Source organism: Somniosus microcephalus, chromosome 18, assembly GCF_052327205.1.
Source record: "Somniosus microcephalus isolate GS21.2 chromosome 18, FLI_Smic_1.0, whole genome shotgun sequence".
NCBI classification, from domain to species: domain Eukaryota; kingdom Metazoa; phylum Chordata; class Chondrichthyes; order Squaliformes; family Somniosidae; genus Somniosus; species Somniosus microcephalus.
In genome coordinates, this window is record NC_141004.1 from 28,058,016 (window position 1) to 28,083,091 (window position 25,076).

The 25,076-nt window shown below is 47.0% G+C and overlaps 1 protein-coding gene across 1 annotated transcript in view; it reads left to right on the plus strand.

Annotated features, from left to right (window-relative positions):
• The window catches only part of LOC147105176 (membrane cofactor protein-like), a 109,511-nt gene that overhangs the window by 33,159 nt on the left and 51,276 nt on the right, over positions 1-25,076 (plus strand). The window contains exons 3-4 of the mRNA XM_086011298.1: positions 7,281-7,354; positions 9,149-9,328. Of these exons, the coding sequence (XP_085867424.1) occupies positions 7,281-7,354; positions 9,149-9,328 (254 nt within the window). The remainder of the gene's footprint in view (positions 1-7,280; positions 7,355-9,148; positions 9,329-25,076) is intronic.

Here is a 25,076-nt window from a genome sequence, read left to right on the forward strand (position 1 = left end):
CGTCACTACCAAGAGCAGGCGGTACAGCGCTGGGGACAGAGCTTTCATTAGCTCTGAGGTGCAGCGTCTCCTGAAGGAGGGCATCATCGAGGGGAGCAACAGCCCCTGGCGTGCCCAGGTCGTGGTCGTTAAGACCGGCGATAAAAATCGCCTGGTCATCGACTACAGCCAGACCATAAACAGATACACCCAGCTGGACGCATACCCCCTTCCCCGCATATCTGACATGGTCAATCAGATTGCACAATACCGCGTATTCTCGACCATCGACCTTAAGTCGGCCTACCACCAACTCCCTATCCACCCCGAGGACCGCCAGTACACCGCCTTCGAGGCGAATGGGCGCCTATACCACTTCCTTAGGGTCCCCTTCGGTGTCACCAACGGGGTCTCGGTCTTCCAAAGGGAGATGGACCGGATGGTTGACCAGAACGGACTGCAGGCCACATTCCCCTACCTAGATAACGTCACCATCTGCGGCCGCGACCGGCAGGACCACGACGTGAATCTGGAGAAATTCCTCCGTACAGCCCAACGGCTGAACCTCACCTACAATAAGAAGAAATGTGTGTTTAACACCTCGCGCCTTGCCATCCTTGGCTGTGTAGTAGAGAACGGACTCATCGGCCCCGACCCCGAAAGAATGCGCCCCCTCATGGAGCTACCCCTCCCCCACTGCCCTAAGGCACTTAAGAGAACCCTGGGGCTCTTCGCCTACTATGCCCAATGGGTGCCCAATTATGCGGACAAAGCCAGACCCCTCATGAAGTCCACATCCTTCCCCCTTACGGAGGAAGCGTGCGCAGCCTTCTCCCTCATTAAGGGAGACATTGCCAAGGCCACTATGCACGCAGTGGATGAGTCCATCCCCTTCCAAGTCGAGAGCGATGCATCCGACTTCGCCGTAGCCGCCACCCTTAACCAGGAGGGGAGACCGGTGGCCTTCTTCTCAAGGACCCTACAGGGCCCTGAGATCCGACACTCGTCGGTCGAGAAGGAGGCCCAGGCGATTGTGGAGGCGGTACGACGCTGGAGGCACTACCTGGCAGGCAAACGATTTACCCTCCTTACCGACCAACGTTCGGTCGCTTTTATGTTTAATAACAAGCTGAGGGGCAAAATCAAGAATGACAAGATCTTGAGGTGGAGAATCGAGCTCTCCACCTACGATTATGATATCTTGTACCGGCCAGGTAAGCTGAACGAACCCCCCGATGCTCTGTCACGAATTACATGCGCCAGCGCGCAAAGTGATAGACTTCAGACCCTCCACAACGACCTCTGCCACCCCGGGGTCACCAGACTTTACCACTTCATTAAGGCCCGCAACCTGCCCTACTCCATCGAGGAGGTCAGGACCATAACCAGGAACTGCCAGACCTGCGCCGAGTGCAAACCGCACTTCTTTAGGCCGGACAGAGCAAGCCTGATCAAGGCCACCCGCCCCTTCGAGCGCCTGAGCATCGACTTTAAGGGGCCCCTCCCGTCCTCTGACCGTAATGTGTACTTCCTCAACATTGTTGATGAGTACTCCCGTTTCCCCTTTGCCTTCCCCTGCCCAGACATGACCAGTACCACGGTCATTAAATGCCTGAACGACCTCTTCGCCTTGTTCGGGTTCCCAAACTATATACATAGTGACCGGGGCTCCTCTTTCATGAGCGAGGAACTCCGTCAGTTCCTACTAGCGAGAGGTATTGCAGCAAGTAGGACCACCAGCTACAACCCCCAAGGGAACGGCCAGGTGGAAAGAGAGAACGCGACGGTATGGAAGGCCGTCCTCTTAGCCTTAAAGTCTAAGGGCCTCCCAACCTCCCGCTGGCAGGAAGTCCTCCCGACAGCGCTGCACTCCATCCGGTCACTACTTTGCACTGCCGTTAACGCCACCCCCCATGAACGAATGTTTGTTTTCCCCAGGAAGTCGACTACGGGAACCACTCTACCAACCTGGCTGACCTCTCCGGGGCCCGTCTTGCTGCGAAAGCACGTGAGGGCCCATAAAACAGACCCACTGGTCGAAAGGGTGAACCTCCTGCACGCCAACCCCCAGTACGCCTACGTGGCTTACCCAGACGGGCGGGAGGACACTGTCTCCTTACGAGACCTCGCACCCTCGGGCACTCCGGAGACACCACCTTTACCCCCCCCACCACCCCCCCAATTCCAGCCCAGGTAGACGGCATGCCGGAACCCCACGAGCCTTCGCCGACCACGCAGACACCAGCACTAACACCGGATAATGCAGCACCGCCGCTGCGACGATCGGAGAGGCTTACGAGGCCTCTGGACAGACTGACATACCAGAACTGGTAGTACACTTCACCCCGCCGGACTCAAATCTAAACAAGGGGTGAATGTGGTAAACCACTTTTATCGTTACACTATAGTTATCACTGTTGTATTGTTATCACCGTTATCACTGTTGTATCACGATACGAGGTCGCCTCTTGTCGCGCTGTTATACCTGGGCTGACCACCTCCGACTCCGCCCATGGCTCCACCTACCTGCCCAGGTATAAAGGTAGTCGACTGGCTGGTATTCCTCCTTGTTGGACCCGATCACCCACGAGGGTGGGCTCTGTTATTTAGTCAATAAAAACCTTTAGTTACGTTCCTAACTCGTCGCTTTTTATTGGACGAATTGATAGGTATATCAATGATTAAGGTTATCCACCAGGTGGTGCTGTAGCTAGTGCTGCTACTAGTTAAGGAGGGAAGGTCAGCGAAGGTGGAATGGAAGGATGCAGGCCTGTATGTTTGTTACGCAGTTGTTTAATAAATACACGGGCTAATTCTAATATCTTGCCTCTTCGAGTTCCTTGTTTCACTACATGGATTTATCACACATAGGATCTTTTATGTCCATCTGTGAGGGCAGATGGGGCCTCGGTTTGACGTTTCATCCAAAAGACAGCACCTCCAACAGTGTAGCACTCCCTCGGTACTGCACTGGAGTGTCAACCTAGATTTTTGTTCTCAAGTCCCTGGAATGGGACTTGAACTCTCAACTTTCGATGACTCCGAGGCAAGAGTGCTACCAACTGAGCCACGGCTGAAACTAAGACTAAGCTGGGGAGGACTTTCTTCACTCAGGGTTGTGAATCTTTGGAATTCTCTGCCCCAAAGGGCTGTGGATGCTCTGTCGTTGAGTATATTTATTCAAGGCTGAGATAGATAGAATTTTCTAATGCCATATTGCAACCCACTGTCTCAAATCATGAGACAATTAGACAATATTCTCTTCAAGTTTAACATAACTTCTCTGCTTTTGAATTATATTCCTCTAGAAATGAACCCTAATGCTTTATTTGCACGTTTATGGCTTTTTAAACCTGTGTTGCTATTTTTAATGATTTATAAATCTATACCCCTAGATCCCTTTGCACCTCTACTCCATTTAGACTCTTATTTTCCAGGGAATAGGTCCTTAGTCCTCCTACCAAAATGCACCGCCTCACATTTATCTATATTGAAATTCATTTGTCATTTACATACCCAATCTGCAAGTTTGTGTACGGTAGAATTAATTAAAAGCTTTTAGTTTGTCATCTACAAACTCTATTTTAAAAATAAAATTACTTGTCAGAAATGTCTAGGATATAAAAGAACTGCATAATAATGCATTAATACTTCAGAAACATCACTCAGTTACACAGTTATGCATCAACAAACAATCCAAAAGCCCAAGGTGAGCTGAAAGAGGCATATCTATTGGTGCAATTAGTATTAATTTTAAAGTTTTCAACGTATTAGCCCATCCCTCATGTCACGATACCAATGGCTGCAGCAGGAGCAGTGGCTTTCCTATGGCGCTGACCTGCTGTATGTCCACGTAAGTAATTAGAATATTAATCACAATGCAACCTGTCAACCAACAAATATAAAGGGCTGTAATTCTTTACTTCCTAGTATTAAAAAGAACTGAACAAAAACGGGTATCTGTATTTTCAACTTCAATCACTTCCATTAATAAACGTCTTGAGCCAGCAGCCCCCCGCCTCCCACCCAATGTAACAGGTCAGAAATGCAGTACTTATTTACAAGTGCAGAAAAACACAAGGGGCTGTAATTTGCTGCTCCTACGGGTGCGTACGTGCACACAGGGGCTGCGCAAGTTCCAGATTTAGGCATGCGAAACATATGTGCTAAAACCCAGAACTTGCGATCTGTCAAGAATCCTCTCGACAGATCCAACACATCCCCGGGAAAAGGGCCTCCACGGACAGAGTTGGGCTATTTGCCCAACTTCTGCCCAGCAAATACCCGTGAAATTCTTACACCTGGTAAAAGCAGGCGTAAGGCCTGTTTTTATCAGCGTAAGATTTTAAAGAACAGAAAAATATATTTTTTTCAATAATTTATACATTTGAAAACCTGTGAAATATGGTAAGTTTATTTTAACCCCTTTAACATATGAAAATTTATTTTTCAAAAAATTAAAATTTTTGTTTTAAATATTTAATTAAATGCCATTTTGATTAATTTTAAATGTGATTTAAAAATTTTTTATTTGAAGTGTACGTGTATTTTTGGGGGTATTCCCAGTCATACTTAGAGGATTCAGTACATATGGAATCCCGATAAGAATGAATGGAGATCCTTTTCTTTCATTGGTTGGGCTGGCCCATGTGATCCCAGGGGCGCTTGCGAACCACCTGCGCCCCGGGATACTCGTGCCTCTATGCAGGCCATGCATAGAGGCCCAGGAGCGCAAGTATTTGAACCTCCGGGACCATCAGGTAAGTTCGTAGATTTTTTGCTGGCTGGAGGCATCCACCCGTGGGAAGCCTCCGACTGCAAATTCAGGGCCATGCATACTTTGCAATTAAACAACTTAAAAACAAAAGGCAGGAAAAGCTTTGATTTAACCAAAATAAACATTCCTCTTTCTTCCTGGACAGGAGAACCAATCAGACTGACTTGGAAATATTTACTAATAATGTGACATAAAGATGTTAATTTACAAATTTTGCTTCTAATGTGTTTTTCTCAAACATTCTCCACAATATTAATCCCTGTTCTTATCACGAAAAGTGTTGAATTATTTTAGGTACTTTGCAATTAAATAGCGGGAAACAAACTTAATTGTACTCTCAATTTTTAATCTCCTATTTCAAACATTTATACCAAATCGAAATATCAGTTTAATCAAGTATTTTCTATGTCTTTTTCAATAAAGAAATAGTGGTTTCTTCTAAAGTAACTCCCTGCAATTTTTATACATCATTACATAACTCTTGTTTCTATTAACACTCCACTAAACTTTCAAGAGGAAATCTATATATATACATTATTCCTGGGACTTTTTAGGTCTATAGAACAACAGACAAAATAAAATGTTTTGTGTTTTCCCCTTTTTTGGTTAATGATATATTTTTTAAAAGTCAATAAAAAGTAATATGTAACTCCTACAAATCCTCTTCTTCCTCAACAGCATGATTGCATGTTTGTGCAAAGTTACTCACTTCACTTGATCGCTCAAAATCAAATATTGAGAACTTTCAATTTTAAGCATTTCAGAGACTCTTTAAAAGTATTTGGACTTCAAGGCCTGGTTGAAACTTTATTAAAAAATTATTGAAAAGTAGCAAATAAAAATAAGTTAAACTTGTGTTAATCATTATTCTTCTCTCTCCTAAAATGCTTCCTTGCTTCACCCAATGTTTGAAAGCCTGATCTTACAAGCCCATCTGCAGTAGGATCATTTTATTTTAAAGCGCATTCATGTACATCTCAAAATTCGCACAAACTTGTTTCTCATTTCCCCTCCTAAAACATGTTACTGCCATCTGACAGCAACAAAGTACTTTCTTACTCACCTGCTGCGGGTAAAACTTGGTGACTCGCTCACCTATATAAGTTTAATAAGATGAGGTACACGTAGTTTATCTACTGCTCTCTCCCACCGATTTTTAAAGCTTCATCCAGCCCCGTAGCGGTGGCTGGTTGCACTGAGCTGGCATTTGCCCTATGGGGACAGCAGAGTTTGTGTAACACAGGTCCCCCGGAGGGATATGCTGCTCTCCTCGCCATGGGAACCGGTTGAGCTCTGCTGCTCTACAGCTTCTGCCTGCAGCAGGCGGCGTTTCTCCGAGGACAACACAACCGACACATCATCCATTCCCTTAACATTTTTAATTGGGATTGGCTCGCAAATGACTGTCTGCATTCTGGGCCATCCTTTATTGGGCCCTTTCCCCTGTCCAGCTCTGCGCGGTCTTGGAACTGAAGTGCGCGGGAGCTCAGGGACTAGTGCGCAGCCTCGCACCTTAGAGGGAAACTGTGCCCATAGCATTACCTAATGCACAGTTATCGTTCAACACTGATTTGCCTGACCACAGACATAGATCTGCGTTAATTCCCTAACTTGACTCACACTCCCTAACTTTCCAGATCCATGGTCTTTCTCAGGCAGGTGTTTCTTGAAGGCCTTCCTAACAAAAGAGCTTTTCTGTCTGTTCTCTGTCCAATAACTTATCAGCTAAAGCTCTCTGACTGGAATGTCTTCTAATTTAGTTCTACTATATAAACCGACTATTGCCTTACACTTCATTTTATAATAAAATAAAGCAATCCTATCTTATTCTTTTATTCTTCTAACAGGGACTCACTTAACAGACAAAAGCTATGTTAATATTACGACAATGGAAAGCGACTTCAAGACTGTTTAGTTAACTTTTACCTTACAGTTTCATTTATTTATATCCACTGTTTAGGTGTCAGCCTTGGATCAGTGGTAGCACTCTTGCCTGAGTCAGATGGCTGTGGCTCCAGGATCTTGAGCACACAATTTAGGTTCACACTTGAGTGCAGTACTGAGGAAGTGCTGCACTGTTAGAGATGCCGTCTTTTGGATGAGACATTAAACCGAGGCCCCTTTTTCCCCCTCAGGTGGACGTAGAAAATCGATGAACAGGGATATTCTCTCTGGTGTGCTGGCCAATATATTTCCCTCAACCAATATCACTGAAACAGATTATATGGCCATTATCTAATTGTTGTTTGTGGGACTTTGCTGTTCGCTAATTGCCTGCTGTATTTCCTACATTACAACAGTGACTACACTTCAAAAGTATTTAATTGGCCGTAAAGCGCTTTGGGACATCCAGAGGCTGTGAAAAGGCACTATATGACTGCAATTCCTTTCTTTATTTCTAATCTAGGTCTTGCATCTGTCTCCTAATCAGTACATTGTGCCACTTAAATTTAACTTTAAACGTCCTGTCTGATGAGTCATTTTTATTTTCCTTTTACACAGTGCATTGTTTTCCTTTTTCTAGGTACCAGTTGGTTGGTAGGTCATACCGGTTGTGTCTCGCTGACGGTTGGGATGGCCAGGTCCCAACGTGTGATGGTAAGTTCGGGTTCCATTTTTCTTAGAGGGCTGAATAATTTGTGCCAAATGATTAACCAGCCTTACATTTACGCTATTTTCACTTGTACCCTACTGGATCTTCTTTGGTATTGCTCATGGTAAATCAGGGGACACATTGGCCGGGATGTTCCCATTTCCCTCCTGCATGGAGCAGGGGGCGGGGGGGACCCGGTAGACGGCGGGAAACACGGAAGTCCAGGTTTCCCAGCACGCTGTGAAGTTTTAACTCCACAGCGGCATGTGGCATAATGCTCCTCCTGGCCCAGAAGGGTTCTCCTCCCGGAAGCCTGATTGACAGGCTGGCTTCCAGTCGGGCAAAGATTGCTGACTGACCAGGACGCCGCAGCAAAAGAGAAGTGCTGGGTCTGTGGGGGGGAGTTGCAAGCCTGGTGGTTTTAGGGGTGGTGGGGGGAGTTCCAAGCCTGGGGGGGGGGGGGTTCCGATCCCCAACCCCGGGGCTGAGTTGCAATCCTGGGGTGGGGGTGGGGGAGCTGATCCTGGGTGGGTAGGGGGTGTGGGAGGGAGATCCCTGACCCTGGGGTGGGGGGTGCTGCTATTGGGTGAGCTTGGGGGGCTGGGAGGAAGCACTCCTGCTCCTCCCGGCCCAGAAGGATTGCTCCCTGAGACTGTTATTGCCTCGCTACGGCTACCGGGAATCCCAAGCCCTGGGATCCCTGACTGCCTGCAGTTAAACCTGCAGAGCAGGTTAAAGCAGAGGCTTCAGGCCTCATTATTGTGGCATACCGATCACAGAATGGACACAATCCGCTTTCCGGTCTGTAGACTATAAATCAGGCGTCATGCCTTTAAGAAGGATCACACCTTTAAGAAACTGGATCTGCAACATAGTTAAGCCCAGAGTGGGGGAGGAGCAGTCGAAGCTGTGCACTGATGAAAGGCAGTCGTACTTTGTGTAGTCTCTGACTCCATTTTGTATTCAGCATGCAGCCTCAATAATTAAACCTTTTCTGTTGAACCTCTCCGAGTTCAGTATTTTTTGCTAGGAGTACGTAGACTCCTACATTATAATATTATATTCAAAATGTCGACCCACCTTCCGGCAGTGGGCTGGCTGCCTGCCTCCATCCCGCCTGAGTAAAAGGTGAAAGTGTGCGGGTTGGGGTCGGGTTTTAGATTTTTTTAAATTTCACTTCTCTGACATCCCCCCCCCCCCACCTCCAACCCACCTGTATTTTCATGTGAAAATTACCCCATTATCTCTTTTGCCTGTCTCTATTCCAGCTTTTCTTTTTCAGCCCTCTTCTACCTTTTCTTCTGGTTCTCTGTCCCTTTTCCTGATTATCACTCCTCTTTTCCCACTCCACAACTTAAACCCACAACCTTCTCACTCAGACGAGATGTTAGCACTGAGCCACAATTGGGGATTTCTCCTGTATTCTATGCAGAGCAAAACCCTAGAACAGTTCTCTTTAAATAGATTTGTGACTTTGTTACAAGTAGAGAAATTCTTCCACCGTAAAGTACATTCAGGATGGAAAGAAATAGGTACTCGGGGAAAGTTGAAGGTTAATGGTTGCGGACAACTAATGCATCTGAATATGATCGGGTCTTTGCTGTGGTTTTTTTTGGGGGGTGTTGGAGGTGAGTACAGTTGAGAAAGGGGAGAAGAATGCCCATGTTCTGCATTGTGTTGCAGTGTATTGGTTCACCAGTATGCTGTGTTACTGAGCTTGACTGATTTTAATCCATGAAGATAAATTTTTAATCTGACAGTCTGTTCAGAACATTAACTGAATTTCATTTATTCCCCAGCTGTTACATGTGCTGATCCTCCATCTATTCCTAATGGGAAAGTTACATCCCGTGCAGCGAACTGGGAATATGGAATGGTAGCAACATATTCATGTATTGGTGGCTCTTCATTGATTGGTGCAAGAGATCTTGCTTGTACAGCAACTGGACAGTGGGACAAGGACCCACCGAAGTGCAAAGGTACTTAAGTACAGGCTCAGAATTAGTTTCAGTTGCCCTTTTTCAGCTGAAGTTGGGAAGCTGAAAAATAGTTAATTTACACTTGAGTTTAAGTTTTCCAGGTCAACTCACTAACAGCCACATGTGCAAAAGCAAAATACTGCGGATGCTGTAAATCTGAAATAAAAACAGAAAATGCTAGAAATACTCAGCAGGTCAGGCAGTATCTGTGGAGAGAGAAACAGTTTAACATTTCAGCTCGATGACCTTGCATCAGAACTGGAAAAAGTTGGGGATGTACATGTAGTGTATGTACCTTTAAGGGGAGAACTACTTTTTACAGCTCCTGTATACTGTAGTACCGGCAGTGACCACACCTGTATATAAACCCTGAGTAGGGATCTGTACTGTTAGTTTTAGAGTAACCCTCATCCAGTAAACACCTGTTGATTGTTCCTCTGCAGTCTCTGTCTATTTCTTGAAGGACACCATACATCAAGATTCACGGATTTAACATTGGCGACGAGGCGATTCGAACCTACCTGCAACTCTGTAGAGGAAGGCCGATTCCAGAGGCACGGGCATCGACCATCCGGCGGAGACTCCAGCGAGGCGGGCTGGCAACAGGTACGGCGCAGACCCTTCCCGCACAGCGGCGGCTAGAGCCGACCGACGGCGCAGGAAAAGGCCGAGCAGCGTCGACAGGAGCAGAGAGAGAGGGTAAAGTGCACAGGGCGCAGCCGGGGTTCAGGACCGAGCGGCGTCAATGAGAGAGGCGTGCAGGAAAATGCGCAGAGCACGGCCGGTGTTCAAGGGCTGAGCAGCGTCCGCGGGGAAGAAAGGAAAGCGCGGGAGACGCCATTTGAGCCGCAGCGGAGAAGAAGGGAGAGCGCGGGAGACGCCATTTTTGAGCCACAGCGGAGAGGAAGGGAGAGCGCGGGAGACGCCATTTTTAGCCAGTCTAACCACACCCAGGGATGCCGAAGAGTGGCAGTGTCACAGCGTCCGACAATGAAGTCGAAGGTTGGGCGACATATGTAGAACGCATTGAAGTGTACTGCAAGGCGAATGAAGTGCCAGATGCCAGGAAAGCACTGGTATTGTTGAATTCCATGGGTGCAAAAACGTATGGCTTACTGCGAAACCTAGTAACCCCAGAGAAGCCAGTGGAAAAGGATTTTGAAAGCATAGTGGCAATCCTACAGGACCACTTAAACCCCACACCGCTGCTGATAGCAGAAAGATTTAAGTTTCACAAAAGGAACCAGCATAAAGACGAAAGTAATGCTGAGTATTTAACGGAACTGCGCAAGCTATCGAAACACTGCCAGTTTGGAATGGGACTAGCAGATACTTTAAGGGACAAGTTTGTGTGTGGGCTTCAAAGTGAAGGAACCCAGAAACGGCTTCTATCAGAAAAGGATCTTACGCTGGACAAGGCTTTCAGCATGGCAGTATCACACGAAGCAGCCGCACGGGGCGCTGCAGAGATACAACGGAGATCGCAAGAATATGGCACAAATGAAATGTCATATGGAGCAGTGAAGTGTTATTGCTGCGGCAGAACAACACACGACCATAAGGATTGTTGGTTCAAGGACCAAGTGTGCAGACAGTGTGGAAAAGTAGGACACATAGCAAGAGTCTGCAGGTCAGGAAAGGAAACCAGCAGCAAAAAATCTCCACAGGAGAAGTACAAAAAGGTACATAAGGTGACGGAGAGTAGTTCAGACGAACAGAAAAGTGATACAGACTCCGGAAGCAAGGAGCTGGGTTGTCTGAAACTACATAATGTAATCAAAATGGAGGATCACCAAACTATCTGGGTCACGCTCAAGATAGACGGAGTCCAAGTGAAAATGGAATTGGACACAGGATCAGCCTTAACAGTCATAAACCGAAGGGACTACAAGCGGCTATTCTCACATATACCCTTGAGAGATACAGAGATTGTCTTGAAGACGTACACGGGGCAAAAAGTCTACCCCAAAGGAAAAATAAGGGTGAACGTTATATATAACGGCAAGGAAACACCAAAAATGGACCTATATGTATTGCCAGATGGAGGACCACCACTACTAGGACGTGAATGGATCCAGAAGATACAGCTAGATTGGCATTCCATACAAGCACTGACTGTAGATGCCAAAAAGGATGACGACGTCACACCTGGACGACTGTCAAAAATGCTAACTGATGCACAAGAAGTGTTCCAGGAGGGACTCGGAACATTAAAAGGCATAACAGCGACGATCAAAATAGAGGAAAATGCAAGGCCAAAGTTTTTTAAGGCCAGACCGGTGCCTTATGCGATCCGCCCAGCCGTCGAAGCAGAGCTGGAAGGTTTGGAACGTTCAGGAGTACTGTCCAAAGTGGACTGGAGCGAGTGAGCTACACCCATTGTTCCTGTAATGAAGAGGTCATTGAGTAATACGCCTGGGGAACCAAAGAAGGTTCGCATCTGTGGGGACTTTAAGGTGACAGCGAACCAAATCCTTCACACGGTACAATATCCGCTTCCGCGGATTGAAGATATTTTTGCCTTGCTATCTGGAGGAAAACGCTTCACTAAGATTGATCTGGCCCAGGCGTACCTGCAAATGGAGGTAGAAGAAGCCTCGAAACAGTACCTCACGATCAACACTCATAAAGGTCTCTACCAATACAACCGCCTGGTGTTCGGGGTAGCATCAGCTCTGGCTATTTGGCAAAGGGCAATGGATCAAGTCCTGCAAGGGATTCCAGGGACCCAGTGTTATTTGGTCGACATCCTGGTCACGGGCGAAAATGACAGTGATCACCTCGCCAACCTGGAGCAGGTGCTCACTAGATTGAAGGAATATGGGCTCCGAGCTAATCGCCACAAATGCGAGTTTTTCCAGAAGCAGATCTCGTATTGTGGCCACGTTATTGATGAAGAGGGGTTACATAAGTCCCCTAAAAAGATTGAGGCAGTAGTCAAGGCTCCAGCACCGGAAACTGTTTCACAACTAAGGTCGTTCCTCGGGCTGGTGAACTACTACCATAAGTTCTTGCCGAATTTGTCTACAGTACTACACCCACTGAACACCCTACTGCAAACGGGGGTACCATGGAAGTGGAATGACGAATGTAAACGAGCTTTCCAGAAGTGCAAAGAATTGATCACATCAAAAGAGGTGTTGGCTCATTTCAACCCAGCACTACCAATTCGGTTGGCGTGTGATGCATCACCCTATGGTATTGGAGCGGTGCTGTCGCATAAATTCCCGGATGGCTCGGAGAGGCCAGTAGCCTTTGCGTCTCGGCCACTAACCTCAGCCGAGCGTAACTACGCCCAGATTGACAGGGAGGCCCTCAGCCTAGTGTGGGGAGTGAAAAAGTTCAACCACTATCTGCACAGGCAGAAGTTCACCTTGCTGACTGACCACCAACCACTTGTCTCCATCTTTAATCCAAAGAAGGGCGTTCCGGTGATAACTGCGCAACGGCTACAAAGATGGTCCGTTTTTCTAGGGGCGAACCAATATGAAATAGAGTATAAGGGCACGAATAGCATGGAAACGCTGATGGGCTATCACGCCTGCCACTGCCTACGGCAGAGGAAGCACCAGCAGTGGACCCTGTCAAAATATTTTATTCGACTATAATTGAACACTTGCCAGTAACTAACGCGGATATAGAGAAGGAGACCCGAAATGACCCGACACTGTCTCGGGTATATGACTTGACGGTAAAGGGATGGCCAACACATGGCGACTCACTGTTGCCAGCATTCTCATCCAGAAGAGAACAGCTGTCAGTATGCCAGGGGACCTTGATGTGTGGATCCCGAGTGGTAATTCCACCCAAGTTAAGGGAGAGAGTGCTCAATGAGCTTCACGAAGGCCATCTGGGAGGGGTGAAAATGAAAAGCCTTGCTAGGGCTTATGTGTCGTGGCCGGGGATCGATCAGCAAATCGAGGACCTGACAAAGAGCTGCTCAGGATGCCAGAAGGTCCAAAATGCACCACCACATGCCCCTCTGCACCCATGGGAGTGGCCCTCCTCTCCATGGCAACGGGTGCATATTGATTTTGCTGGTCCATTCATGGACTCAATGTTTTTAATAGCCGTGGATGTGCACTCGAAATGGCCTGAGGTGATCAAAATGTCCTCCACCACCACGGAGAAAACGATTGCAGTTCTACGGACCATATTTGCCAGGAACGGCTTGCCAGAGCAGATTTGCTCTGATAACGGACCACAGTTTGTGTCCGAAGAGTTTTGGAAATTTATGAAAAGGAATGGGGTAAGGCATTACACATCCGCCCCGTATCACCCAGCCACAAATGGATTGGCTGAGAGGTTCGTACAAACCTTTAAAAAGGCAGTAAGGGCCATGTGCGATGACGACATTCCACTGCAGTATAAGGTGGACAATTTCCTGTTAGCCTACAGAAATGCAACACATGCAGTCACCAACCAGACCCCGGCCATGACGTTCTTTAACCGAAGGTTGAGATCTCGTCTGGATTTGCTCAGACCAAATGTACGAAGAGATGTTGAGAATAAGCAATTCCAGCACATCAATGAGAAGCCGACAAGGAGCTTCAATGTAGGGCAACCAGTCTTGGCCCGTGACTACTAAACAGAGAAATGGCAACCAGGAACGATATGCACACGGCAGGGGCCACTAATGTACACAGTGGATGTTGGGGAGAACATTGTGAGACGCCATGTCGACCAGATCCTAGAGTCACAGGAACGAGTCAACCCCATGTCTCGCGTACCTGGTGATGAACCCGATATGCAGGTAGCATCTACCCCAGAAACAGTAGCATCGGAAGCTGATGAACCAACCGACGACAGGGGGCCAGAATCGCCACCCGCACCAAGAGCAAGACACTCAGGAAAGGCGCTATCCAGAAAGGATCAGGAAGCCGCCCCAAAGACTGAATTTATAAAAGGACTATTTTCAGTTAATGTTGCATGTTAAAAGTGTTAATTGTTAAATGAATGTTATGGTACTGTTCATCTAAAAGGGGAGGAATTGTAGTGTATGTACCTTTAAGGGGAGAACTACTTTTTACAGCTCCTGTATACTGTAGTACCGGCAGTGACCACACCTGTGTATAAACCCTGAGTAGGGATCTGTACTGTTAGCTTTAGAGTAACCCTCATCCAGTCAACACCTGTTGATTGTTCCTCTGCAGTCTCTGTCTATTTCTTGAAGGACACCATACATCAAGATTCACGGATTTAACAGTACAGTAACAGGTTTTAAGTACAGAGGCAGGGAAAGGAGGGGAGCGGTGGATGAGGAGGAAAGAACAAAAGGGAAGGTCTGAGATAGGTTGGAAGACAGAAGAGATTAAATGACAAAAGGGATGATGATGCAAGGCAGAATGGGGTGGTACTGGGACCAGAAAATAAACAAAGGATGAGCTGTAAATGATCGCAGCAGAAATCATTACCAACAGCTGTTATCCAAAAAAATGGGAGCAGTGGTTATGATCTGAAATTATTCAACCATGTGCAAGTTTTTGCAATATTGACCAAAAATGAAGAGTGTTTTTTTCCTATTTTTTTCTTGCTCTATATGCAAGCTTTTCAGTTTCAAAGGCAGCTTTTCTTAATTCAAAATTAATAAAATTTCTGATTGTTTGATTCTCTCACTCCCAAGAGTTGCTTTTATTCTGCAATAGGGATACAAAGAAAGTAGTTAGAGCTGCAAAAAGGTAATACGAGAAAAAACTTGTGAGGTATATCATGGACAACATTAAAGGCTAAAAGTTCGGGTGTTTTATGCTACCCTTTACCGGCATAATTTTGCGAAAACACAGCAGCCGGCGCTCTTTCGCCAGCTGGTGATGAGTCCTGTAGCGTCCGCCATTTTCTGAGGGCTGGCAGCACTGCTGGTAAAAGGGAAATGTATGTTAGGGAAGAGGGTGACGTCACACTCCGACCTAACATCACCTCGGCAAACTTGGAGTTTGGCGCTGGGTCCTAACATCACCATGAAAATTCAACAGACTGACAGAGGTGCTGTCAGCACCTCTTAAAGAGACTCGCACATCTTTCAGATAAGTTTTGCATTTAAGCTTTTGGACTGGATTTTTTTATTTTATTGAAGTAGAGGCTTGCTGCAATACATATTAAAAGTTTTTTTTAAGTGCAGGGAGTGCTGCTGGATGCTTGCAAGGCCTCGGATGGTAAAGGAAGGCCTCTGCGAAGACTGAAAATGCTGCAAATACTCAGCAGGTCAGGCAATGCTGCCATACCAGTGACCTCAACCCCAATTCCCCTTTCAGCATTTGTCCCACACCTTCCCTTCCCTCTGTTACTGACCATCACAGCGTCCTCTTGGCCACAATGCTGAAATAAAAGCCACCACAAAACAAACTTTCCAATCCAACTTTATATATCTATTCATCCAATATGACATCAAGAAATCAACTCATCATCCTTATGCATTCTCTTAGTGACTGTCTTATGTGTGCCTTTGCCTATCTTACTGATGTCATGCAGTGCTACCGCAGTGGCTGCTGCCTGGCTGGTGGAAGACTGCTGACTTTCAGTGGGGGACTCTGCAAATGATCTTGCTGGTCGACCTTGAGGAGCTGGTGGCTGGGAGTGTGAAATCGAGTGACGGTGTTTCTCCTCCTTCTGGAGTTGTGGTGAGGGGAGGGTGGGAAAGCAAGAGGTGCATGCAAGAAGAAGGATAACGTATGAGGATACCAGCATTTTTAGCCCCGCTGCTGGCCAAGGGCTCAGCTGTGCCTCTGCCAAGAATGGCTAGCGCCGTCTCCACCGAGGGGATGAGGTGAAGCTAGGAATGGGAGATGTGCCTCGTGATTGATACAGATTGTTGGTAGGTGAGTGGGGGGGGGGGGGGAGTCGTATATTGAAAAGTGTGTGAGGCTAGTGATGTAGTTGGTAGGAGATGGATTTTGAAAGTGCATTCATTGACCTTGACCACTGATCTGAGGTCATGAAGCTTCTTTGGACACTGGAGCCAGCTCGTGGGGGCAACACTGCTGGCAGTGATGACCCTGTGGGTAGAGGAACTCTCTTGCAATGTTGACCTCATGCACATAGCTGGAGTGCTGCGAGCGAGTCCTTAGGTGCCCCTTCCCTGGCTTGCTAAGCCATTTGTGTTAGTGCTGAAGCACTTTTTCCATTTTTTAAGGTGCGGAAGGGAATTCAGCTTTAAGAGCTGAAGATTGGGAATTTTTTTCCAAATGCGAATTTTTTTTTCTCAGTAGGCAGTTGAGCTGTAAGGACTGAAAACTGCATATTTTTATATAATTTTTTTATAATTTCAGAAGGCATTGCTCTTTTAAGAAAAAGACAATGCATTGCCCTTTTAAGATCCCACAATGCTTTGCAAAATTACAGCCTTGCTTTCAGAGGCTGTTTGAAGCTGCAACGCCGCTTGTGGATGCCACATTGGGGCCTGATGCCAGGACGAACGCCGCCAGGAAGGCGTTACATGGTCAATTTAGCACTGGGCTAATGGACATTAGTCCCCGGCGACAATTTTTCACTCCCAGCGCCACCATTTTCGGCGGCCATTAACCCGCGGTGGCTGTGGCAGTGGCAGCTTTCGTGTTGCACTTGAATTTTTAGGCCTAAGGTTTTACAAGTATGTTAGGAGAAAGAGGGTGGCTACATGTAATGTCAGCCCCTTTAAAGACGGACGCAGGTGTTGTTGTAATTGAAAATCATGACATGGCAGACTTACTTAATACTTTGTATCGGTCTTCACAGTAGAGGATGAGGATGAAATAGCAGAGATATGAGGAAACTAAAAATTACTCAAGCGGAGAAACTTACTAGATTTAATATAATTTTTTTTTTTTTTTTTTTTTTTTTAAAAAGGTAATGGAGAAAATAATGAGACTAAAGTTAGACAAATCTCCAGGTCCTGATGGCTTCCACCCCAGGGTATTAAAAGAAGTAGGTGATGAAATTGTAGATTCTCTAGTCATGATCTTCCAAAACTCTTGATTTAGGAATTGTCCCTTTTGGATCAAAAAATTGCCAAACTCACTCCATTATTTAAGAAGGGTAGTAGAGATAAACTAGGAAATTATAGGCCTATTAGTCTTGCGTCTCCTGTGGGGAAATTACTAGAATCTATTATTAGGGACAGAGTGACTGAGCACTTGGAAAAATATTAACTCATCAGAGAGCGCCAGCATGGATTTGTAAAGGGTAAGTCATGTCTAAAGAACCTAGTTGAATTTTTTGAGGAGGTAACTAATGTGGTAGGTAAGGGAGTATTGATGGATGTTCCAGAAGGCATTCGATAAGGTTCCACATATGAGACTGTTAACAAAGATGAGAGTGTATGGAATTGGAGCCAACATATTAACATGGATAGGGAATTGGTTTGTAGGTAGGAGACACGGGCTGAATTTTTACTTTGGAGTCACGATGGCAACGGGAGGACCGTGGATCACATCAGGAACCTGGAAGTTAGAGAGGTGCTTTTTGCAGTGGCTTTTTAACGAACCCACTGCAATTGAATCAGACTTCCGGGTTTCCCGGCCAATTAACTGGAGCGTGTCTGATGATGTCACATACGACTACTTCAGCTGAGCTATTTAAAGGAGCAATGCACAGATGTCACTTGAAGGCTGGTGGAGGTGGAAGACAGGCTGTTGGAGTGGGAATAGTGAGTTGTTTCTGTTGGAAAAAGTTGATAACGCTCTAAAATGAACTATGCAGGCTTAAAGACATAAAGCTGCCCCACGATTTAGTAATGCCTCCTTGGAAATCATACTCCCAAGGAGTCGGAGCCTGCAGGGACATCCTGTTTCCTGCTGATGGGAGGAAGAGGCCAGCTGGCCAGACAAAGAACGCATGGCTGGAGATCGCTGAGAAGTGAGCAGCGGGAGTGTTGTTGGCAGGACCTGGTAACAGTGTAGAAAATGCTTTAACGACCTCATGAGGTCAGGAAAAGGTGAGTACAATGCCACATTGCCCTACATCCTGATGTGCGTGTCACTCCAACCCCCTCACGCTGCCTTCCCAAGCCTACTCCTGCACATCACTCCTCACACCAACCTACTTTGCAAGTGCACCCATCCCTCACTGTCTATGCACTTAGTCACATCCCCATCTGACCATCCACCACTGAAACTCACCTTCATTTAAATGCAATGTTACACCTCTCCCTCAGTCACTCTCAACAGATGTTACCTATCCATCCCTTCCACTCATTCCATGACTCGCATTCAAAGGTCTCTTGTTTCCCCCTTGCAGGAGAAGAGAGCACAGAATACCCGGGAGAGGCAGTGAACCGGAGGTGGCGCTCCAGTGATAATACTGCTCACTTCAGCAGAAGAGGAGATGCTGGAGCTGAGCCAAGTTGCGGAGCTGTTGGTGGTCAGAGATGGAAAGAGGGGGGTCTCCCAGCTACCTGGTGACAGAATTAAAATATCACACAGCCACTCCTATTGACTTGATGTCAGCAGCTAGTGAAATATGATCTTGTGTATAATGGTAACTTAAAACATTCTTATCACAGTTCTAATTCATGTCATTACTCTCCCACAGGCCCATCAAAGTTCTCCCCCCCCCCCACACACTGTCCAGCTTGAGGAGGAAGATGACTCCTCAGAATAGGTCGCGGACTCTGAGGGTGCACCGTCACACGACCCATAAAAACCAAGCACCAGCACAGATACACACGTCAGTGGGTCCAGTGAGAGAGTAGTGGTGTCACCTGGTGTGTGTCTCATCATGTGAGCAGGAGCAGATGGTGGAGACAGAGACATTAGTGGAGAGTCCTCATCAGAAGGCACAAGACGCGCCAAGCAGTGCTCTGCTGGACGAAGATGCTGAACCTCGAGGTCCGTTGACAAAGCAGATGAGGAGCAACAGAAAATGCGGAGGCTCTGGCAGGTTTTCCAACTGCGATGTGCTCACTTTTAGGGATAATGGGGGAGTCCATCTCCAGCATAACTGGCATAATGTTGCAGGACATGGCAATGATGTGTTCGTCCATGGAAAGGGTGGCCACCTGCATGGAGCATCAAACGTGGCGTTCAAATGAGTGCATGCTTGCTCTGAGCAACATCTTGCTGACTCTGACTGTAACCTTATCTAGGATGGATGGAAACCTTGACTTGGCCGGTCATCGCCCCACTGATGTGCAGCAAAGTACTCTGCAGCTCCTTGCTAGCAGGGAAGTGTGGGCCATGAGAGGGATGATGGTGAGAGGGGACATGGAAGTGGGGAATCTGCTCAAAGTGCTCCCATTTCTTCCCCATTGTCCTGCCACCCGCCCCCCCCCCCCCCCCCCACCCCCCCCCCCAGTCAGAGCCCCACATGCTGCCTCGTGTCCTGATGGCTGAGTTTGCTTCTGCAGAGGAGCAAGAGGAACAGTCTTTGGCGGGGCCCTTGCGGGCTCCAAATCCAGATCTGCCCAGGCATCTGAAGCACATCTTCAGCATCCCAATTGCTTGCTCTATTACACATCTCATTGTCATTTGGCTTTGATTGTAGTGCTCCTCAGCCTCATTGCTTGGCCTCCTCAAGGGTGTCATCAGCCACGTCTTCAGTTGATAGCCCTTGTCTCCAAGCAGCCAGCTGGTAAGTCTGTTTGGAGTTGCAAAGAGCTGAGGGAGGTTGGACTGGCAGCTCCCTGGGAATCTGGCATACACGTGCATCATGATCATTTTATGGTTGCAGATGAGCTGCACATTGATGAAGTGGAAGCTCTTATGGTTCACGAACACTCCTGGGTGACCTGAGGGTGCCTTGATGGCCACGTATGCAGTCGCTGATGCCCTGCACCTGTGGGAAGCCAGCCAGAGCCGCAAAGCTGAGCGCCTGCTCAGCCTGACTGGCTTCATCAGTGGCAAAGTGTACATAAGTGCCTGCCTTGGGGTGGATGATGTCAGCCTTCTCTGGCCTACCCTGTTGCGTGATCTTAGATCAAAACTAATGTTGTCTTAAAGGACACCGAACTTGACACCAGAGGTTAAATTGACCTCCCAGTGAGAGTAGCAGATCAAGCAAATCGAAGGGTCCTCTTCACGACCAAAGAAAACTACACGTAGGTCCAACCATCCAAATATGCCAACTTAACATCGAACCCATCTCTCGCTCAAAATGCGAATATCTGGAAAGGGTAGTCAAGAAACACAGCGTTGATGTCCTGGTTTTTGAAGAAACACACATCGGACACATCCACCAGTTTGACACAAGAGGACGTATCATAGGTTTTGACCTAATTGCTTGCAATAATCATCCAAAATATGGCCTGGCATACTATGTCAAACAAGGCATCGAAGGCTGCACCAAACTCAAGCATATCATATTGCCGGAGTTTTTACCACAGCAATATGCGTAGGAGAGCTAATAATCTCCAATCTCTACAAACCACCACTCGTGCAATGGCCTGACCCACCGCGCAGTGGCCTGACCCACCGCTCCCTCCTAGTCAACATTCATCCATCCACCTCGGAGACTTTAATAGCCACCCACAATGTGGGGCTGTGCCAACTATAATGGAGAAACATTTGTACAGTGGGCTTCAATAGAGAATAAATTCCTCCTTTTTGATGCCAAAGGTCGAGGTATGTTTCATTCATCAAGGTGGCAGAGAGAAAATAACCCAGACCTATGTTTCCTCTCTAAAGACAGTAAAGGAAACCCAATCATTGCCTCCAAAACTGTTCTTGATGACTTCCCCAACAGTCAACACAGGCCCTCAATCATCAACATTGACATTGAAATTCCTGTCATTACATCAACACCGGAACCACAATGGAACTTCAAAAAAGCAGACTGGGAAACCTTCCAAAAGTCAATTGACACCAGTATCAGGTTGATTCCGCCAACCACCAATGCCTACAACAGATTTATAGGAATTATTAAAGCTGCCTAAAAATGCAGTATACCTGGGGCGGGGGGCGGGGGGGGAGTGGAGGAACGGTTAGAAAGACATTTATTCCTTATCGGACAGAAGAAAGCGAGGCTCTCCACCAGGAGTATTTGCTGAACAAGAACCCGGCCCAGCCACCGCCACCACAATGCTTGAACTCAGCGAGACGTGAAAGGTGGAGGAGCCTTGTGGAGAAGACTAAATTCATTCACGCCAGTAGGAAAGCATAGGCCCTGCTCAGTCAACCTGCCGGGGCAGACCCCGCTTATAAACACAGGACGACCATCAGAGCGGACGCCATTGCATCCCACTTGATACAAACATCAGAGGCTTTGGTGGACAAAGAATTTCAAAGCCAGGTGAAGCGGCAGCTTTCGACAAACTCAATGTCGGCACCAAGATCATCAACTATGTCTGATCCATTCACCTTGGATGAACTAAGTGCAGCCGTGTCAACAACCAAATCTGGAAAAGCTGCTGGTCCAGATGGTGTTTACCCAGAATTCTTAAAAGCACTGGGACCCAAAACGAAGCGATGGTTGACCACCTTCTCCAAGGTACTGACAACCTGTAAAATTCCATCTGTTTGGAGGGAGGCTGAAGTAATTGCCCTCCTGAAGCAGGGGAAGAATGCTTGTGAGGCCACCAGCTACCACCCAATCTCCTTACTTTGCACTTGTTATAAAGTGCTGGCGAGGCAACTACTCCACAGACTAGCCCTCATCATCGAACCAACTATTCCCTAAGGAGCAAGCGGGCTTCTGGAGCAGCCGTAACTGCTGCATCCAAGTAGTAGTTTTGACAAAGCACATCGAAGCAGGTTACCAACTCAAGACCATCATAGCACTCGTAAGCTTGTCAACGGCATATGACACAGTAAGGAAGCATGGACTGCTTTTCAAGCTCTCCACCATTTTACCCTGCAGAACAACAATCCATCTTCTCATTCCATGTTGAGAAACCGACGGTCCCATGTGTAAACTGGCCTTCAGAAGAGCAGATATAGGATGTTGAACAGCGGACTCCCACAGGGTTCTGGCCTGACACCCATGTTATTCAACGTTTACACCAATGACCTGCCCGGAACAGAGTCCTGCAAGTTCATATACGCTGATGACATTGACTTGGCCACGCACAACATGAATCTGTCCATCACCAAGGGGACCCTGACCAATGATTTACAATGGATGAAGTCCTACTTCCGCCAATGGTGACTTTGGCCAAACCTGCAAAAAACCGTCACCTCGACATTCCACCTCAAACCCCATCAAGCAAACCAAGCTTTGAAAATCTCCTTTTGCAGCGCAGAGGTAAACCGTGTCAAAAAACCCTACTATTTAGGAGTCACGTTCGATTGCACCCTGTCATATAGACAGCATCTCTCGAACCTTGAGAAGAAACTAAAGAGTAAGGTCAACTTGATCCAGAAACTCGCGGGATCCACATGGGGAGCAGACTCTCAAACCCTCCATCTGTCAGCACTTGCCCTAGTGTACTCTACAGCAGAGTACTGCTCACTGGCATGGCTATCAAGTCTGCATGTCAAATCCATTGATGTCCAGCTGAAATCTGCTATGACAATTATCACCGGTACGCTTTTATCGACACCAATGCCTTGGCTGCCCGTGCTTGCAAACATCGCACCACCACACCTACGCCGCGAATATGCAGTCTCCAGCGAATACAACCGTTATACCAGCAAAGACATGATGATCCAGGCTGATTTGAACAACCTACCACCAACTCGTCTCAAATCTAGAAGGTCATTTTGGACCATTGCTGAAGCCCTTCAGCGATCTCCCCTCAGCCTTGATGGCTGATGGCGAAAGGCTTGGAAGAACTGCGATATACTAAATGAATTCCTTATAGAGGACCCCACAGTACAATCTGAAGGATCAAACATTTCTCGCAAACAGTGGACAACCATCAACCGCCTCAGAACCGGTCATGGTAGATGCTGTAACCTTCTCCATAGATGAAAGATTGAAGCAACCGCATCATGCGACTGTAGAGCTCCTAATCAGACCCTGGAGCACATCATTGAACACTGGCCTCAGAGGAAATTTGCAGGCAGCCTAAAAGATATCACACTGTTACACAGGAAGTTTTGGCCTGGATATCTGACTTAGATATTGACAGTTGATTTGCTTTGCTACTACCATACAAAAGAAGAAGAAGAGTGCCTGCCATGTCAAATATGGCATCGGTCACCTGGGTGATGCATTTCTGGGTGGCCAACTGTGAGATCCTGCAAATTCCTGGAAGGAAGGAGCCTGATGCAAAAAAGTTGAGGGCGGTGGTGACTTTGACAGCCACTGGTAATGTGTGTCCACCAGGTCCACTTGGCAGCAGGTCTCCTTCCAACAGGCTACTAATGGCTGCCACGACCTGATGCAAAACCCTGAGCCTCCTGAGGCACTGGTGTTCAATTATGTCCTGGAAGCTGATCCTCTGCCTGTATACCCTGTGTTGAGGGGTATCGCCTCCTTCGAGGTGCACCCCTATGCTCATCCCTTCTCTCCTGTGGAGTGGCTGGTTGGTGAGAAGAAGGCTGCTGCTGCTCCTGCTGGTGTTGCTGCTGCTGGTGGTGCTCATCTTGATCCTCATCTGGGGTCCAAGGTGAAACAACATAAACGGCATCCATGCTAATCTGATTTATATAGAAGTAAAGTGGAGATCAGAGGCACAATCCTCCAATGTAGTGGGAGTGACTTCCAAAGTTGTAGAAATCACCTGCAAACTCTTAGCACAAGTGGTGTTAGCAAGAGCCTTTCCCTTAAGCAAGGAAGTAGGTGTGAGGTGTCAGTATTTATGTGTTTTTTAAATGTCACTTGTTCAGTTCCTACAATTGCTGTTGTGCTTTCGCTTTACTTTCACTGGTTCAGTAAGCCCGGGAATCCCGTGGACAGCCAGTAAAAGCTGCAACATCAGGTAAAAAAGGCTGTTACTAGACTCTTAACGGTCTCTAAATTGCTTTAAATAGGTCATCCGCCTCTCCCGAAGGGGGTCTCGTGCTGACTAACATGCCTGAGTCAAAGGTGGAAGCCAGTGGGTTAAAGCCGACTTCCCGAAGTGCTGTGAATTTCAGCGCTTTTAACTGCCCACCTGCTCGCAAACCTGCACACTCTACAAAGTAAAAATTCAGCCCAGAGAGTAGGGGTAATGGGTATGTACTCAAATTAGCAGGATGTGACTAGTGATGTCCCCCAGTGATCTGTACTGGGGCCTCAGCTTTTCACTATATTTATAAATGACTTGGATGAAGAAACAGAGAGCCGTATATCCAAGTTTGCTGACGACACCAGGTTAGGTGGCCAGATAAATAGTGTAGATGGGAGCAGAAAGTTGCAAAGGGATATTGCCAACCCCACCGTCTCAAAAATCATGAGACAAACTCTTAAAAATCATGAGTTGCTATTTTTTTCCGACCCCTCGCTGACCTTTGCCCCCATACAGGAAGCACATTCGGACATCACTCTTCTCTGTTAAAATGCTTTCTTACCTCTCCTAATGATTGAAAGTCTGATCTTACAAACCCATCTGCAATAGGATCATTTTATTTTAAAAAGTGGATTCACATGCAGCTCAAAATTCGCACAAACTTGTTTTTCATTCCCTCTCCTAAAACATGTCACTGCGATCTGACAGCAACAAAGTACCTTCTTACTCACCTGTTGCAGGTAAAACTCAGTGACTCACTCACCTGTAATAGGTTTAATAAGAAGATGAGGTACACTTGGTATCTACCAATCTCTCCCACTGATTTGAAAGCTTCATCCAGTCCCATAGTGGTGGCCGGCTGCACTGATCTGGCCTGCTTTAGTTTATGTAACATAGCTCCTGGAATCGTGGCACCAAAGGAGAAGGTGAGGGACAGGATGTCCTCATCACCATGGGAACCACCTGATT